This window comes from Lagopus muta, chromosome 1 (assembly GCF_023343835.1).
Source record: "Lagopus muta isolate bLagMut1 chromosome 1, bLagMut1 primary, whole genome shotgun sequence".
Lineage (NCBI taxonomy): Eukaryota > Metazoa > Chordata > Aves > Galliformes > Phasianidae > Lagopus > Lagopus muta.
The window spans coordinates 40,988,812-41,006,838 of NC_064433.1; the positions used below are offsets into that span (position 1 = coordinate 40,988,812).

Below are 18,027 nucleotides of genomic sequence, written 5' to 3' on the forward strand. Positions count from 1 at the left end.
AACAGGTAGGCTGGAATGATGGAAAGTAAGACAGTAAGAAATTCTTATCTGGTTATGATTCTGAGACGTGTGTTTGTCTCAAATAAAGTAATTTATTTATTGATTTGACGCTGAAAAAATGCAACTAAGTTCTGTCCTCTGCTTGTTATAGATAGTAAAGTTAGAATTTACACCTAATTTCAAAGATTTCTGAGATAAGGAATAAATTATCCGTTACCTTTCAGAGTATCATGTCAGTTTACTTTGACACATCAAACTGCTGTATTCATAGTTAAAGTCCTTGCCCATTAGTTTAGTAACGAGAGAGCAAGCTCATTTACTATTTTTGTTTTCAGGTTCTTCAGGAACATCCATTTGGTGTTATTCTTTCAAATAGCCTGGTATTGTCTCAGCAGTGCTATGTTCTAATAAATGGCAAAGGAAATTACAGACAAATGCCTTGTCAATCTCTTTATTCATAGGTTAAAATGTAATGGCATACAGTTCTTAGCAATTACTGACTGAAAAAATTATTGGCATAGAACAAGCAAAAACAGAAGGAGACTAATTAAAAAAGCCATCTTGCTTCAACTTTTGATTACATACAGAGTAATATACATATTTACAAGTATATTATATAAATATAATATATATATGTAATCTCATAACCACAATAAATATCAAGAAGGTCTCTTTTAGGCACACAGCATAGAAAAAAATGCAGAATCTGCACAATCCTCAAGATTCTTGGAGTGACTCACTCTTACATTGTTTTCACACTGAAAAAACAAATATTTTACACAAAATACGTAGGTTGCTTTGGAAGTAATGCCTCCTATTTATTTCTACAGAAACAACAGATGCAAATAGAATAGCACTATCTGATAGGGTGAATTCTGAGCTACAAAACACTGTTTTTGAACACAGTCACAACTGTTAGCTATGCATTTTCACCAATGATGAATGAGAGCCTGTATGCCACACTTGTTACAATCTGTACCAGTGAAGATGGCACATTGTTTCATAGCTGCTAAGACGGCATCATTTCTAGGAAAATGTTGCCCATGCAGTCCATCTTCCATCAGCCTGAAAAGATGGAAGTCAGAAGGCACCAATTCTGGACTACACAGTGGATATGGTAGGACATTCCACTGGCAATGTACTCCATGGTATTCGAACTGTTATGGGGCCTGGCGTTATCATGTCCAAAGGGAAAGGTTAACTTTTTCTCTGGCCTGACCTTGGAAGTTTTAGCCTTCACCTTAGTCAGAGTCATTATGTAGTGGTCAGTGCTGATAATTTGTCTGGGTTACAGGAAGGATCACCTTTTACCATCCCAAAAGACAGTGCACACCACTTAACCTGCTGAAGGCTGTGTCTTAAACTTTTTCTTTGATGGGGAATCTACATGTCACTGTTCCATAGACTGCTGCTTTGATTCCAGCTCATACTAGTGATTCCACATCTCATCTCCACTAGTGATGTTGTCCAAGACACTGTCACCTTCAGCCTTCGTCCTTATAAATCTGAGCACAGTGTTCTTTTTTTCTGCTGTGACCATTTGTGGGACTTATCTGGTGAAAACTTTGTGATATTTCAATATTGCTGCCATCGTTTCCATTGCATTAGATCTAATATTCAGCTCCATACACAGTTCCCTAGTTGTAATCTATTTGCACAGGTGCACTGATCAAGATTCTCTTCTTTTTGTGGTATGACATTTGTGCATGGCCATCCAGAACATGGCTTACTTCTAACATTGCTATCACCATTCCTGAAACACTACCCACAGCCTCAGTGTGCTCATATCCTCATATCCATTGTTTGGTCTCCATAAACGTTCAGCAAGCTTTGCTGAAGGTGAATGTGTACCATTTTTTTTCCCATGGAGGACTTCAGTGACACATCTTCGCTTCATATGCGCTTCCAAGTCAGATGCCATTTGTTAGAATGCCCCTCAGCAGCTGTCACATGACACCAAAATGTAACTGATTACTGGTGGCAAGGTTCAACCTCTGCTGCCACACCACCAACATCCACTTCTGATGCCATTGGCCAATATAATAAAATAGGAGGCATTACTTTCTTAACAGCCCTCGTATACAAATACAGTTTATGTAGTCCCCAGTGAACAGGGAATCTTTTCTTGCCTTCCCATAAGTCTACTCCTCGATTTTTCTAATACTATTGCTCTATACAGATATTACATAAGAAAATAGTTTGCAGGTTTTTTTTACTCAGCTAATAGCCTAGGTAATAATCATTGCTAACAAAATAAGTACAGCATATCTACATAAGGTATATACAAATGTGTGCACAAAAGGGTTTGGTGAACTTCTTCAGAGCTCACTTTTAATACTGGGGAGTTAATCTGGAAGCAGAAAAAAAAAAAGTCAGTGATATTACCTCAGAAATATTACATCATTTAAGTGGGGAATTTTATCACTGGGCTTCAGTGATAGAAGGCTTTAAAATTAGAAATTAATTTAAAACAAACAAATTTTCAGCTACACTGGCAGATGTAGGCTGCCACTGATTTTCCATTTATTCTCTTCAGTGCAAATGAAACTCAGAGAATTAATCCAAAGGGAGTTTTCTCAACCTGTACAGACAGTCATAACATCTTGAAGACTGTCACTATGGAGCACCTGAGATTGCACCTTAGTACGTGAATACGACCGCCTCTCTTAGGGGAGCCATGATCAGCAAGAGGAGAAACAAACAGAGAACCAGAGAACTCTTTTTTTTTTTTTTTTTTGCAATTACAAGTCAGATTCTGGCATATCAGGCATATCTGCCATTAAGTATCCGATACCATAGCGTCCATTTGGAGCAGTGTCCAGAGTTGGTGATCCAGACTGTTTTCGATATATGCTTTTCCCAAAGTTCGGAGATGGCACTTCACTTGGACTCTTCCCATGAATTAGACTTGTATTATCTCCCTCCAGATTAACAGGCTCCTTTATTATTCGGCCTCTTTTGTAGGATACAGATGCCAAGCTACCAGAGCTGTCATCAATAAGGTTGCAGCGGCGCACTATTAAGACTATTGGGACTGGCAGTATGGCTAATACCATCAGAGATATACAGACAATCATTCCCCATGTTGGATAGCTGTGGAACTCTTCTGTAGCCTGTGAATGCAAAGAGAAAAAGATTAAATAAATCTTTACTTTAAAAAGAGCAAATCTGCAGTTCTCACTAATGCCTGAAGTTTTCAAATATATGCTAATCTGCTTGTCATCTTGCATCCACAATGTGGGCACCACTGAAGGTTTTGAAGTTGAACAATCATGGAATCATGGAATACCAATATGATTGGTATTTTCCTGCCAGGGAGCAGGACCAAACTGCCATCCCAAAGTTTCCCACATTCTCAGCGCACTGAAGCAGAGCCCAAATCAGGATTTTCATATTCAACCTTCTGCTAAATTTGCTTGTGATCCTTTAAAACAGCAGAGCAGCATGCAGTGGCATCTGTAACCATGCCTGGAAAATAGACCTTTGTTTGGTAGGCTAACAGCTGAAGTAGACAGGGAGTGTTTCAGATCATCTTGTGGAATTGTTCTGTTCTTTCACATAAACTGTAACTCATTTACTGGGCCAGCGACTCTACCCCACATGCATGCCTCTCTACTCCAAGCATGAATCACTGGACAACACTCTCAGTTTGTCTAACAGCTCAATTAGTATTCAATTTTATAAAGGGAAAGCCTGCAATTTTGAGGCATACTGAATTTGAAAGTCAGACCATTGGACTTGCTTAAGATGATCATGGTATGGATTAAAATTCAAGTTCCACATAAGGCACTACCTGCAGGTACCACCACAAGCAGGTACTAACTGTCCCCAAAAAGGAAAAGATATCACATTGCTAATCTCAATATTTAGTTCCAAGTAAAAATTGATGTGGTATCTGAAATACCAACAATTTTCTGTAGTAAGACAAAATTTAGTGAAAGTGAACAACTTCTCTTGCCCTTTGAACATATCCAACATACACCAACAAACTAAAACTTACTAAAAAACACATATATTCATGTCAAGTGGTTATATTTTAATGCAAAAAAAGACTTCAAAATTTAAAAGATTGTTAATCACTATATAATTATTTATACTGATATATTGAATTTGTAATTGAAAACTTTTGGGTTTTTTTTTCACATACTTCTGAAATACTTCATATCTGATTACTATGATTGCAATGACATCTAGTACATACATACCGTATCTTCAATCCATGCATTGTAGCCAGGAGGACTTAATCCCATTTGGACAATACTAGCTACCAGCAAACATAACAATACTAAAGGTGAAACGTACTTCCACATGTAGTAATAATACTGGCTTGGAGAAAATCCAAGCATATCTTTCAGATCCTCCATGAATCTGTGAAGGAAATAAAGGGTTATCGTTACCCTGGCCACTGAGATTTCAAATGTTGTAGTTGATAGTATCTAATCTGAAAGCATAGACAAGCTGGCAAAACGTATATATAGAAATGCCTGCACTGTAGCTGACTGGAAGGCGTGAAAAATAAAACTTTATTACAGTTCTGAAGAGTCGAGCAAAAAATTACTCCACAGTGTAATTACTCAGTAAACTAGCTTTTGAACACTGAAGATTCAGACATAATACACTGTAACTAATACAGTAAAATAGTGTGATGCTCTTCTAGTCAATAAAGTTTAGGTTCCAAGTTTAATGCCTCATCCAAGTTATAATGTTGGATTGTTGAAAATCGGGACTAGTGGCATCTTAAAGTGCATTAAATAAATAATTTTTGGTGAGCAGTGAAATACCTGTAATTTTACTATCCAATTAGTTTACATTTACAACTACTTCCTTGAAACACAGGCTCAATTAGTTTGTGAATTCAAATGATACTGTGTGTTACCCTGTATTTTCTGAAGAATAATCTTTCGTGTAGAAGTAAACATCAAAGCAGAATTGGAAGACCAAGCTATTTTCTATTAGCTTCTATTAACAAGGTTAAGTGTTACAGGAAATACCCTTTCTGTTTCTGTCACTTTCATGGAGGCTGACAAACTTGAAATTCTGTTTCTGCCTCATATAGACGGCCTTATCCTGCAATGAGTAGTAAACTACATGAGCAGTTTAGGTACTCTAGGCAGTGGAAAGGGTGAGATTTTAGAGGCAGACCAGACCACCTACCGCTGTAGATGAAACCACGTCATGGACATAGCCTATGACCTTTTCCAGTATTTATGAAGGTAGAAGAAAAAGTGGACACTGCTTCCAAAGCAGGCCAAACCTAGCCGTAGCTACTATTCACCTACACCTCCTTGGCCCATTGTCAATTTGAGCATTAGAAAGCAGCTGCACTGAGCAACTGCCAGGCCAGATAAGATACTAGCCTTCCTCCCCTCCTCAGAAGAGGGCCTTAAGGGAGAATGTAGTAGGCTAAATTTAGCATGTGAGCAGCTTGTTAAACCATTCTGGAAATATGTTTAAACTCACCTTTAATTTACAGAAGTTTACAAAAATCTTTTTAATGCTTGCCTAATGCTTGCTGAGACATGTGCCATCACTTCTGAGCACATGTGAAAACAACACATCTTACAAACTTCGCAAAAATAATTTAGAATCCATATGTGTACTGCAGTGTAAAAGAATATCTTTATGCATAAGTTATGGTTTACATCATATAAGCTGCTGAAATAAGTTTGTGAAGTTTTAAATCTGCCTTCTTATGCCTCAAAATTGCAAGTTATGATCTGAACAAAACTATTTTTGTATTCTTGATGGAGTACATTGTTCCAGAGCCAGTAGAAAAAGAGAATATTTTTAGAGCTAATTCTTTTGGAGTGTGCTCAAGCCTTGATTCTCTTTTAATTCCCTTGTGGTCCTATTCCCTATTGAAATGTGTGCATGAAAAAAGTTCTTACAGCAATAAATACATTTTGAGAGCAGTCACACATGTGAAGTTACTGTCACATAAACACTAAAAGAAATTTTGAACCACGTAGTTTGGGCTACTCTATTCTTTGTTTACACCATAGTGAAACACACCCTTAAAAAGAAGCTGAATTTGCAAATGGTTTGTGCCCTCTAAAGATTGCCTTTTCTTTCCGCGTTCCCCAGCTCTACAACTAATGAAACGTAAATCCATTCTCTTCATTTTCAAAGTCTTTCATCACCTTCTTCACTCTATTAATATTTCTTATAAACCACCAATCTCACATTCTTACAGTTTCTGTCAAATCATGTAGAAACATTAGAGATACAGTGGTCTTCATTGCTCTCCTCAGTCATCACTGCTAGAAGACTGAACTTTTTTTTTTATCAAACATGCTTCCTCTGTTTAAGTTTTCATCCTATTCTTTGCTATAATTTCCTACTTTTTCCCTCACAACTAATGCAAAGAACATTTAAGTGCAAGAACACCCCATAATAATAAATAATAAATGAAACCCTTCTTACTGTTACAGCCACTAGAGTTTGCTTTGTTTCTCTCAGACTACCCAAAATACTGCAGATTTGTTCAAAACGCTCCTCATCTGCTGCTTAGACCGCTTCTATGACTTCTTCAAATCCTTTCCTTACTTTACATATACAAATTCCCGATATTTGCCCATCCATCCTTCTTTCCACCTCTAATTTTGACTCTTTTATTGCATTCTTTATTTATTCTATGGGTTTCACCTGACACACTATGCTTTGTTCCAAACTTGTTCTTTTAAGACTGGAGTCAAGTCCAGAATGACCCACTTTGACTCATTTACTGCACCAAGAATAACAGCTTTATAATCATACAGACTAGCAAGAAATAATTGCAAAAATAAATTACTGTTTTCATCCTTAACTCCTACTGCGCTCATTTTGTTTTGCTTTTCTTTGTCTTACAGTTAGTTTACGAAGAAGGATATCTTTCAACTGACTTGAATTTATGTGTTCATAGCAAATAGTTGGTGGTTTAGAATTATAACATTAATAAGTATTGTAATGAATACTCTTGATATGAACAGGGGAATATATTTCCTCTAACTTACTTTTCTATTCCATAAATTCGGGTAACTGCAATGTTCTCCAAAATGACCACAATAAGCAGAGGCAGAGTAGCTGAGTAGTCATCAAACATCGTGACAAAATAATTTCCAGAGCGCTGCACAAAGATCAGGCCAATAAAAAATGCTACCAAGCAGCAGATGACTGGAATGAAGGACAGAAATATGAGTTGTAACAACAACAATTTTCAGAAGAACTTAACGTAAAGTAATTTTGAACAGAAGTTCTCTATTAAATTGAAGTTCCCTGTTCCAGCACTTGTAGCATCCAGAAGAAGTATCTACTTGTAAATATTAACATGCACATGTGTGGATGTACAGTCTGGAACAGTGATTTTCTCATCTGTTAAATGTAAGTACTGAAAAGTTTGAAGTCAGAAAATCAAGACTTACTACTTTTGGCTTACTGCTCTGATAAGAAAAGAAAGGTTGTGAAACTCACCAGTAAGAATTTCTTTCCTAATTTTGAAAGTATCAACAATGGGTGTAATGATGCCTTCAATGGTTCCAAACATACTTCCAAGTCCCAAATTTACCAACATAAGGAAGAACATGACCGACCAGAAGGGAGAAGCAGGAAAGTGGGTCATTGCTTCTGTAAAGGCAATAAAAGCTAAACCAGTTCCTTGAACAGCCTGTCAGAAAAAAAAATCCACATTATAATTCATGGATAGTAGCAGTGGTCTTAGCAGTAACAGTAGTGACATTTTAACTACATGCTCTATTAACAGTGTAATTTTTTGCTTTTACAGATAATTTTGCATAGAGCTATTATATCAGAATAGGAGATACTGTAGTATATAAAGGACTTCATTTCTGTATCCATGTTTCAGATTTAAAAGGTTGGAATATTACAGAACTTTTTAATGTCTAAGTCACTAATTTGTATTTCAGCTTCAAATGTTGGTAGAATTGCAGAGAATTCAGTGTTTCAAACTCGAAGTTTCTTTGTAATAAAGTTAGAAAAATGTTCTGTACTTGTATGGTTTATCACAAAGATTTCAAAACAGGATGATGTCAATTAAACAAATGTCTAATAACTAATTAACTATTTTCATTTCCACTGAAGTGATATCTATATAAAATAATATTAAATAATATTGACAATAAAAGACATAATTGAGATGTTGAATAGATAAATCTCTACTTACAATTTGGAAAAATGCCTGCGGTCAAACAGGGCTTCAAAAATTTATCATCTCTTGAGGACTAATGTTATGGTTACAGTATGATAGAAATTAGTGGAGATGTCAAACTCAAAAGTGCTCACCTGAGCAAGAATAAGATCTACAACATAATCATATTTTCATACAGACTGCTATAGGGAAGAGTACTGATTCTGATAGGTATACTTCAGTTTATTTCAGGATTACAAATATTCCCTCTTCCTAAATATCCTAAATATTTTTATTTAAGGTGTATTTATTTGTCAAGCAATGTCAAATTGCTCACCTTGTCAAGCTCATCTTCAATTTTACAAGATTTCAAGCCTAGTGAATCAAACTCTTCTTCTTTAACTTTCTGAATAATGTCATAAACTAAATTGTAATCTTCTGCTGTAATGCTTGAGAAATTGATATGATGTGGGATCATATCTTGGCTCAGATTTCCTGTTTTCAGAAGTTTTAAAATCTTCTCTGAATTTCTGTAAAACACAATAAAACAGAGAAATCAAACTTGATGATCTATGTGCATTCATAAATGAAATTTACCATAAGAATAATAATTAAAAATTGATATTCATACTGGATAACACATTTCTCATTTATGATATTGGCTTTGAAGCCCAGAACTGCAAACACCACCAAGGTTGCCAGCACAGAAGTGAAAAAATTGATGAAGGACACCAGTACAGCATCAAAATGGCAGTTGTTGTCTCTCTTGTTGTAGCTTGAAAAGGCAATGACTCCACCAAATCCAAGCCCTAAGGCAAAGAACACCTGAGTAGCAGCTTCTCTCCAGACCTTGGGCTCCAGCATAATTTCAAGCTGTTTGAAATTAGATACAATATATGTCAGCTATAACATGCACTTCTGTTACACACATAAAACAAAACAAACAAACAAAAAAAAACAACACATGAAGACAACCTACATCATAAAACACTAATAGCCCACTGTACCCCACTACAAACATATTTTCATTATGGTAAAGCTGAATGTAACACTTTAAGTTGTGTGTACTTACAGACCAGAATTTCCATTTAATTTATACAATATAAATCTTAAAGAGAAATATTCTATACAATAGAATGAGATATTACTGAAGTTATGTGACAACTGAAATAGCAGCTAGTTATCTAGAAATCAGAGAAAACATCTGTTATTTTTAATTTGTAGTACTTGCCTGCCTTATTTTTACAATACTTGTACAGACAGGCACTAGAATTAAGATTTCTTTTGGAAAGATAAACCCATTTATAAATGTAGTAAGTACATTGCATTTTTTTCTTTTTTTTTTGTTTTTAATTTAAAAAGCAACAAATTGAATACGAAATACACATTCTTATATGGAGTTCAATTACATGCAAATATGTAAAGCAAAAATATAGCATGTAAAACAAACACTCAGTCACCGGAATTTGTATAGTGCACAAGTAGAATCTCCCTTATGACAAGTTCAAAGCATCCAGATCAAAGTGAAATGAGTGATGTATTTTAGGAACAACTAATCTTTGCATCTCAATTCAAATGTTAACTCCATAAACATTTGCTCTTCAGATGATTAGACTTCAATAAACAGCTTTGTTTGAAGTTATTAGTCATTGTGTATCTAAGATCCTTCTCAACTCTGAATCATAAAAAAGTGCATACTTCAATATTTCGTCTTCTTGAGTTGATCCAGCTCTGTCCACTTCACAATGACAAACCTTACTTCTTCAAATATTATAACCTTGCTTTTTCAAACATTTTTTTTCTAAATTCAAACCTTAATATAAACAGTAAGACTGAAAGGCTGAAGCAAGCAACAGAAGACTATCTTATTCTAAGAAAAAAAAGTCTGCAGTTATTATGTAGAGATAATAACCACAGTCTTCTAAGTAAACACCCAAAAATAAAACACATTTGAAAAAAAAGGGCTTTATTACACTAATTTTTTTTCTGTCAAATGTATAGATTTTTAAATAATTTCAATGCTCGAGTAGCTCAACTTGCTTGTATCAGAGTCATGCTAGAGATATTCCACAAGAGGGTGCTACAGGACTAGTCTTCATTTTACTAACTCTAACTGGTTTACTTCATAAAACACTTCTCTGTTTTCACAGACTACATGGAAACAACAAAATGTAGGGGAGTCTGAATACCTAGGTCATTTCCTGGGAACCTACAACCCACGTTAAGCTTAAGTACAGAAACATTCTGAGATCTTCTGAAGATACTTCTGAAGGTTTATGTCTACATGTTCTCCATCTGACTTGACATGATTCCTAATCTCAGATTTAAACCATAACTTATGTTTTGATAATAACAATGATAAATTGGCAGACTGTCTTCAAAGATTGTTTATCTGAACATTTGAAAAAATTATATAATTAAATGATGAAACTATAAAGTGAGGATCAACTGCAGCTTTTGTTGCATGAAAGATGAAATAATAAAGGGTACAGGGTGGATATTAAAGAGGAGTTTCAGTATTGATTCCTTCTAAGGATGCACTGGTACTTTTCTAGTTAAAGAAAGAATACTGACACTGAGAAACCAGATTAAAATTCAAGAGGTCTGCATTCCATCTCTGCTATAGATTACTCCTTAGTCAATAAGCATTACTTTTCTCTGTTCCTCAGATTTCCCCAAATTTGCCTAAGCAGCCTGCAAGTTCCTGCAGAACCACAACTCTGTAATGCATGTGAAGTTTATTTCTAAAAGAAATAGACCCTTTCAAAAATGACAAATTAATTATTTAAATCTATGACAGGAGTCAACACTATGACACTCCAGAACGAAGCATTTAAATCCTAGAGAATCACAAGATTAAAAATGCACACCTCTTTTCATTACTGAACTCATCAAGTTTTCTAAACGTTCTCATTCCTATAAACAACACTTTCAGTTGCTTTGTAAAAGCAGGTAACTCAGGGAACTATCACGTAAGGGAGGTAACTTCACATATACATTTAGAACACTTGGAACCTTATGGACCTTAGGGCTAGATACTTTGGCACCGAGGTCAACAGCAATGGAAAAAGGAAACGATCAAACAGGAAAACAATCCATCTTCTATGAAGGCAATATGCTTATCTGATAGCGCTCACAAATAGTCAAATTGCCCCTGAATCTTTAAATACACTGGAAAAAAAAAAAATTACATTAGAACATACCTTAGGTGTGAACATATGACGAATTCCATCCAATGATCCATTAAGGAGCAGTCCTCTGACCAGAAAGCACAAGAGCACCACATAAGGAAAAAGGGAACTAAAGTACATGATCTAAAAAAACATTAGAAAGAAATTTAACATGACATCAGTTGATATTATTTTCAAAAGTTTCACACTCAGTACCTTTTGTACATATGGCTGAATTTAAAAATATTTGTTCACAAAGAAATATACAAAACATGCTCCCTGCAGAATAGAGCAAAATCACAAGACTGTACTCATATCAATTCCATACTGTACTAAAACAATACAGTTGCCAATAAGTTAACTAACAACAAACTGTAAGCCTTCTAGGGAAAACTGTGAGAGTAGACGAGAAGATGAGGAGAAAGACAGAAACAGTTTCAGAAATGTTTCCCTTTGCAAATGCACTTTAACTCAAGTACATGATACGATAAAGATGGAGTATGAACAGAAAGTCTGAGTTCAAAAGGAGAGAAGAAGCAGTCTGGAAAGTATTCAACAAATGGAGTCAAACCACTAAGGAATGCTTACTGCAGGAAAAAAAAAGAAAAAAAGGAAAACTGGGGATATTCTCTGAGCTACAGAATCATTCAAGATCTCATTAGTTTGACCCATAAAAGCAAGAAACCAATATTGCTTTGACTACTGGATGACAAAATGTCACAGGGCCTTGAGAATCCAGAAGCGTAACGCTGCACAGTTTCTAACAGATTAAGGTTTTGTTTTGGTTTTTTTTTTACTGTTTAATGTGAAGATCAACAATTCTGGGCTTCTGTATCATCAAACAGAATATATTTATGGCACAATGATTGACTCATTATCTAACAGCGGGAAATAAAAAATTCGTAATCAAATATGATCTTTTACTCTCCGTACTGAAAAGCAAATTTCTTCTCTGCTTTAAAGTTTAGTAAATCAATTCTATTGCTAAACTTGAAAGTCATTTCTGTAGCTGAAATACATTAAAGTACGCTGAAGAGATCAAAGACAGTTCCTGCTCAACAAAAAAAAAAATCCTAATAGCAAATATTTAGTAAGTGACAGGAATTAACAATAGATCTCATCTGAGGAACAGATCTCAGAAAACCATTCACTGGTCAGTCTATGCGGCTGGATGGGAAAGAAGTCAAAGTGATGTACTCAAATCCAAAGGGATGTTTGGTCACTAATCAAAGAAACAACCCAGAATCCTGACTGTGATAATGACAGTAGCATGGATAATGATGACAGTAGCAATAAAAAGCAAATGCAAGGAATTTTGAGGGCCTAGGTAAATTGCAATCATTCTAAGCATTACAGATATACTCAGAAACTTAATTCCCTAGACATTCAGAAGCACACAAGCTCATGCTGCATTAACAGTTCAATAAGGCCAAGTTCCAGTTATTTGCAACAGTTATGTTGATAAGAACCAAAATCATTTTTCTTCAGATCTCAATCCCTGCTAAATTACAGTTCCCAAGGAAAAATACTAGTTTTAATGCTTATCTAAGAGAGTAGGGATTGTACAAACAGTGGGGTGAGTCACAGCATCCAGCTTACTCCTACATATTTAATGAAAGAACAGAGGGCGTGGTGAAAAAAAATGTAGTGAAATAACTCTTAAATGCTTCAAAGTAAAACACTTGTCATTTAGGTAAACAGCATACTCACTTTGCCAGAAGACTGAATGCCTTTGATCATGGCTAGGCATACCATGACCCAGGCAGCCAGAAGGCAGATAGTCATCTTCCAATTTAAACCCCCACTCTCTGACAGAGAGCTGGAAATATTCAGTGCTTCCCTGTACCAGTAATAGGTTGTCGCAGAACTCTTTTCACACTCTGGCTCCACAACTGTCAAGACACGTTAGCAAGTAAAGATTGGTTTAGGACAGAAGTATTTTCCCAACACTTCACTGTAAACTTGTATCAATTTCCAATAATTTCAATCATGCCTTCAATGCTGACAGAGAAATTGAATTCAGAGAGTAAAAGAAAATGGAAGTGCTATCAATTGAAAGTTCTGGATATAACTTTTTAAAAGACTCTTTTGGTCTTACATACTCCTCTCCATATCATCAATACAAGTCCTCAGCAGAAATAATTTTTTAGTTAAGTAGATAAAGACTTACACTTCATTTTTAACCCTTTAGATTTTCTATACATAAAACCGCGAGTTATTCTCTGTGAAAATTCTACCTCTGAATTTGAAAGCTGAGTTCCAATAATTTTGAAAAAAATACGGAGATCATTATCAATTGTGTCTGCTTTGACACAGAAATCAAATCAACAGACACTTAATTACAAATGTTAATAACACAGCAATATTAAAGTGATGAGAAAACGAAAAAAAAGGCTCCTTCATGCCTATGTTCTTAGGAAAGGTGCTACACATTCCAACAGTTACTTTTACTGTACTATAATTCTGCCTTATTCATATTATCAAACAGTTTAAGAAATTTTGTGCATCTAGGTATATAATACAAAGAAACAGAAATAATTCTTGAAAGAAAAAAAAATTACTTGACATTTTTATAAATTATTTTTGACAATCAATCATATTTTTAAGCTAGGTCCTGAGTGAAGGTGATTAAACAAAACAAGGGAAAAATACTGCAGGCATCAGATCTTCACCAAAATAAACTGTCAAAAGTGTCAGGATGATATCAAATGTAACGCTTTTCTGTGTTTTAGCTAAGTTTAAATGACCTCTCCTGAAGTTAGGCTGAAAAACTCTGTCTTACCATTGGAGGAGGATAAGAACACGTAAACAGACAAAAACTGTGGCTCAACCGTGGTCCTGTAGTCCAATGCTTGTGGAATACAGCTGATTTTAATGAGTGCCAACATTCACAAATACTAATTATTTATTTCAAACAATTGAAGCAAGCAACTCTTGCAAAGACCATTTATAAACATTGTACAGCTTTTCAAATATCCATAGTTATGATATTCGTTAAAGGAAGGGGAGAGGAATACAAAAGATAATAAATAAAAATTTAAGATCTGATTTAAAAATATGTAAAAACAAATATTTCATATTTCAATAGCGAGACAAATCCCATGTGTGCAATTATCACAACTGAAATCAAACTATAGGAAATTTTTCATGCTATTGCATAATACTTCCATATAAGACATATTACAACAACAAAAAAAAAGACCAATGATCTAATTGTTATTGGTGTACAAAGCAAAAAGTGCTTTAGCCATACAAATTTCATTGATGTTTACAGTTTTCCATTTTCTGCTTTGTTAGTAGTGCAACCCATCTTAATTTATCTCCAGGATGTATGCCATACTAAAAGAAATGGAGAAACAACTCTTCTACCTTTGTTTTTCACCATGAAAAGCAGTATCAAAATCAGAAAGAAGTTATGAAATTGTATTTTACATTTTTTTTTCTGCAACATACTAAACAACCTGATTTTATTACTTATTACAAATGCTGTTGACTGGAATGTTCTTTTCCAAAACCTTTGCAATTGTCTTAGATTAGTTGTTGTATTTTTTCTTATTAAAATGCAATACCAGCTTTGTGTGTAACACTTTTTCCCACAAATATCTGTTTAAAGCACATTTTTTTATCTTTTTAGTTTGAAAATCTCAAACTTGATGTGACTGACAAAATGACAATAGAGAATTAAGAAGGAAACTCTATTCAGCATTTCAGAAAAAAAAAAGAGACAATAAAATCTCTTTTCCGTTCTCTTCAGTTATGTCAACAATAACCAGCAATAAAAAGAGATAGTTTTAAAAGCAGACTTCTAATTCATACTTTTTTCCCAATAAGCCTTGATGAAAATCCAGTGAAATTCAGCAGAAAGACTTGGTTTTACTTAGTGTGCGGACTTGTGTTTGCATGATAAAAAAGAATGTTAACAGACTTACATGTATGGGATGCATTTTTTACTAGAGGACACTGGTCCCATGGCAACGGATGCTGAAAAGACTGGGAAAAGTAAAACAGACTCCATCCAATAATGACATTGTAGTACAGAGCCACAAAGAAGCATACCTATTAAAAAGACAAAAAAGAAAAAAAAAAAAAAAAAGACATACCAAAAAAAGTAAAATTTATGAACCCACTAACATTACAATTTTGCAGATTTCTGAAAGTCAGACATACAACTTAATTTTCGCTAAAATAAGTCAGAATAAGAACTGACTGGGTTGTTCTCTTAAACCTTGTTTAATGACGACTTTCTCACTTTCATTTTTCTCTGTATTTATCATATGACATCTATATTTTCACAGGCTTATTTTTCTGCCCCAGAAGCCTAATCTGTTCCCAAGTTCCTAATCTCCAATGAATCATAAAAAACAAGTTAACTGGTTTAACAAGTACATCCATATAAGCATTTTTACTGTACTAACTTAAGAACTTCCTAAACAGTGTAAATTGACCTTATAGCCTAGCTACAGGTCAGTGCCTTTTCCTTGTAGGAAAACAGAAAGTCTAAATCATACAAATTGGAAGTGAATTAAGGTTAAAAAACAAACAAACAAACTTACTACACAGCTTGCAAATCCAATTCCTCCAAGTTTAGGGCTGATATAATTCCATACACCGATACTCCCTCGGCGGATTCTCTGCCCCACAGAAAGCTCCAAGAAAAAGAGCGGAATCCCTATGATCAGTAGCAAGATTAAGTATGGCACAAGATAGGCACCTACAAAAGGAACAAAGTAGAAATCTGAGTGAATAAAGCCACAGTCTGACATAACTCACATACCTTCAAGTTTGCATTATTCATTGCAAAGCTTTTTCTATTGCATATAAAGAGTGATTTTACTTGGATGTTGATCATAAATCTTGTAAGATCAGAAAAGTCCTGAGATAGCTTATTTCTAAAGCACTGAAATGTTTCGAGGCAAACTTTACTAAAAGTGGATCATTACCTAATCTTGGTTGTTCGAGTCATTACTTTTGCTTATGTGAAAATCTGGGCACATGAACAAACTTCTTTTGTACAGTCATCATTTCCTAAAAAAAACCTCTGAATTTGGACTTGTAACAGAGTAGGAAGCTTGAATTTATAAAGGAAATACAGAGTGTGCTGCGCTATTACAACACTGAATTTCATCCAATCTTCAGTGCAGTTTCAAAAGACTTTTTTTTTCCCCACATACACTTCAGATGCTTGGGAAGGGCAGAACAGTGATCCTATTCAGCTAAGCAAACAACAACCTTGCCCCATTTCTACCAGACTCTAGGCATGAGGTAGAAGTGAGATAGAGTTATCAGAGAACCAGATAGCCCACCTGGACTACTCACAAGCTCCTGCTAAAGACTTTTGAGAATGCAACTGTTACTTCATCTTTTATAAGTATGTAAAACATTTCCTCTTTTCAAGGTTGTATTCCCAGGAAGTGGTCACATACAATTCTAACTTCAAGGTGTATCTCCATCTATTTCCACCAGCAAAACTACTTGCAAGCAAAATTCACGTTAAGTGCACTGACAGTTTAGAGCCAAATTTCACCTTTGCTGATGAGGAATATATAGGACCACAGCTGAAACAAAATCTAGGTAGCAGCAATTAGAAAGACAGTACCTAATTTTCAAATGTGTGACTCATATGCTGCAATATAGAGTACTGTGCTGGACACTCAAACTAAGTCTTTTACTCGCAACACTGTATGGCTAAAGAAATTCACCTGAGATTTTGTCAAAGCAGTCTACACAACAACAGGTCGAAGATGGAGCTAGTAAAGTGTCTAATCACTTATGTGATGAGAGAGAAGCTGAGCACAGTTCAAAAATCAATTTTGGATTTATCCTCAGCTCTAGCTAAGCAGTTTCCTTACCCCGTGACAACCTTCTAGGGCTTTTTCAAGAGTCTATCAAAACACATCATAATTTACATATCCTTAGTAGGTGGCTCATCTCAGGGAATAGGCTTTATTTTAGAAAAGTTAAACTTTCATAAGGAGTGCAGGAAGCATCAGATTTTATAGTACCACCTGCTCCTGTTTAGGTCTATTTCCTATTTTACTATTCATGAAACACACACAGCGAGGACATCAGAACATCATCATCACCTTTGGTTATAAAGAATTTATGAAGATCCTAAGAATAAAGTAACTTGAAGTTTTGAGTCTAAGAAAAATAAGAAAAAAATACAGAGGAAAAATTAAATAAATAAATAAAAAGACAACTACTGATGGACCAGACAAAGAATCTATTGAACTTATCTACCCTACAGTCTGTAGGCTACTGTCAGCAATGAAACAGCTTTTGGAGTTTTATTTTCATGACAATATGATAATGCAATGAAAGCACTAGAGCAGCATTTGATCAAAAACTACACCAGGCTCTGAATAAACTACTAGTTTAGAGAATATTCTGTGTGCTACCTCACACAGACAAATATCATGGTATAACTGCCTATTTCATATACTGTCTGCTTAAGCATGTGATAGAAATATTCTTTGTCCTGCAGAAACAGCTACATTCCCAGTTTGTACTCTGGCATCTCTTGTGGTTCGCCTTGTATATGCACATAATGTTACAGACACAAAGGACTTACTTCCTACTGAAAAAAAAAAAAAAAAAAAAAAAAAATTAAAAATAAACAAACAAACAAAAAAGAACAGGATAGAAGGAAATAGATCTGATGAAAACTGAGAAATAGAGTAACAACAACATTCCAAAATGAGGAGGCCTGTCAAAGAATGTACAAGACATATAATA

The 18,027-nt window shown here is 34.9% G+C and overlaps 1 protein-coding gene across 6 annotated transcripts in view; it reads right to left on the reverse strand.

Moving 5' to 3' along the window:
- Positions 1-437: 437 nt before the first annotated feature.
- SLC6A15 (solute carrier family 6 member 15) overlaps positions 438-18,027 on the reverse strand; it is a 33,724-nt gene continuing 16,134 nt past the window's right edge. For all 6 annotated transcript variants that reach the window (XM_048929086.1, XM_048929048.1, XM_048929069.1 and 3 more), the window contains exons 3-12: positions 15,846-16,003; positions 15,222-15,348; positions 13,003-13,184; positions 11,326-11,436; positions 8,754-8,995; positions 8,460-8,652; positions 7,450-7,642; positions 6,993-7,152; positions 4,206-4,368; positions 438-3,113 (exon numbers count right to left, since the gene is read on the reverse strand). In XM_048929086.1, the coding sequence (XP_048785043.1) occupies positions 2,742-3,113; positions 4,206-4,368; positions 6,993-7,152; positions 7,450-7,642; positions 8,460-8,652; positions 8,754-8,995; positions 11,326-11,436; positions 13,003-13,184; positions 15,222-15,348; positions 15,846-16,003 (1,901 nt within the window). In that variant the 3' untranslated portion in view covers positions 438-2,741. The remainder of the gene's footprint in view (positions 3,114-4,205; positions 4,369-6,992; positions 7,153-7,449; positions 7,643-8,459; positions 8,653-8,753; positions 8,996-11,325; positions 11,437-13,002; positions 13,185-15,221; positions 15,349-15,845; positions 16,004-18,027) is intronic.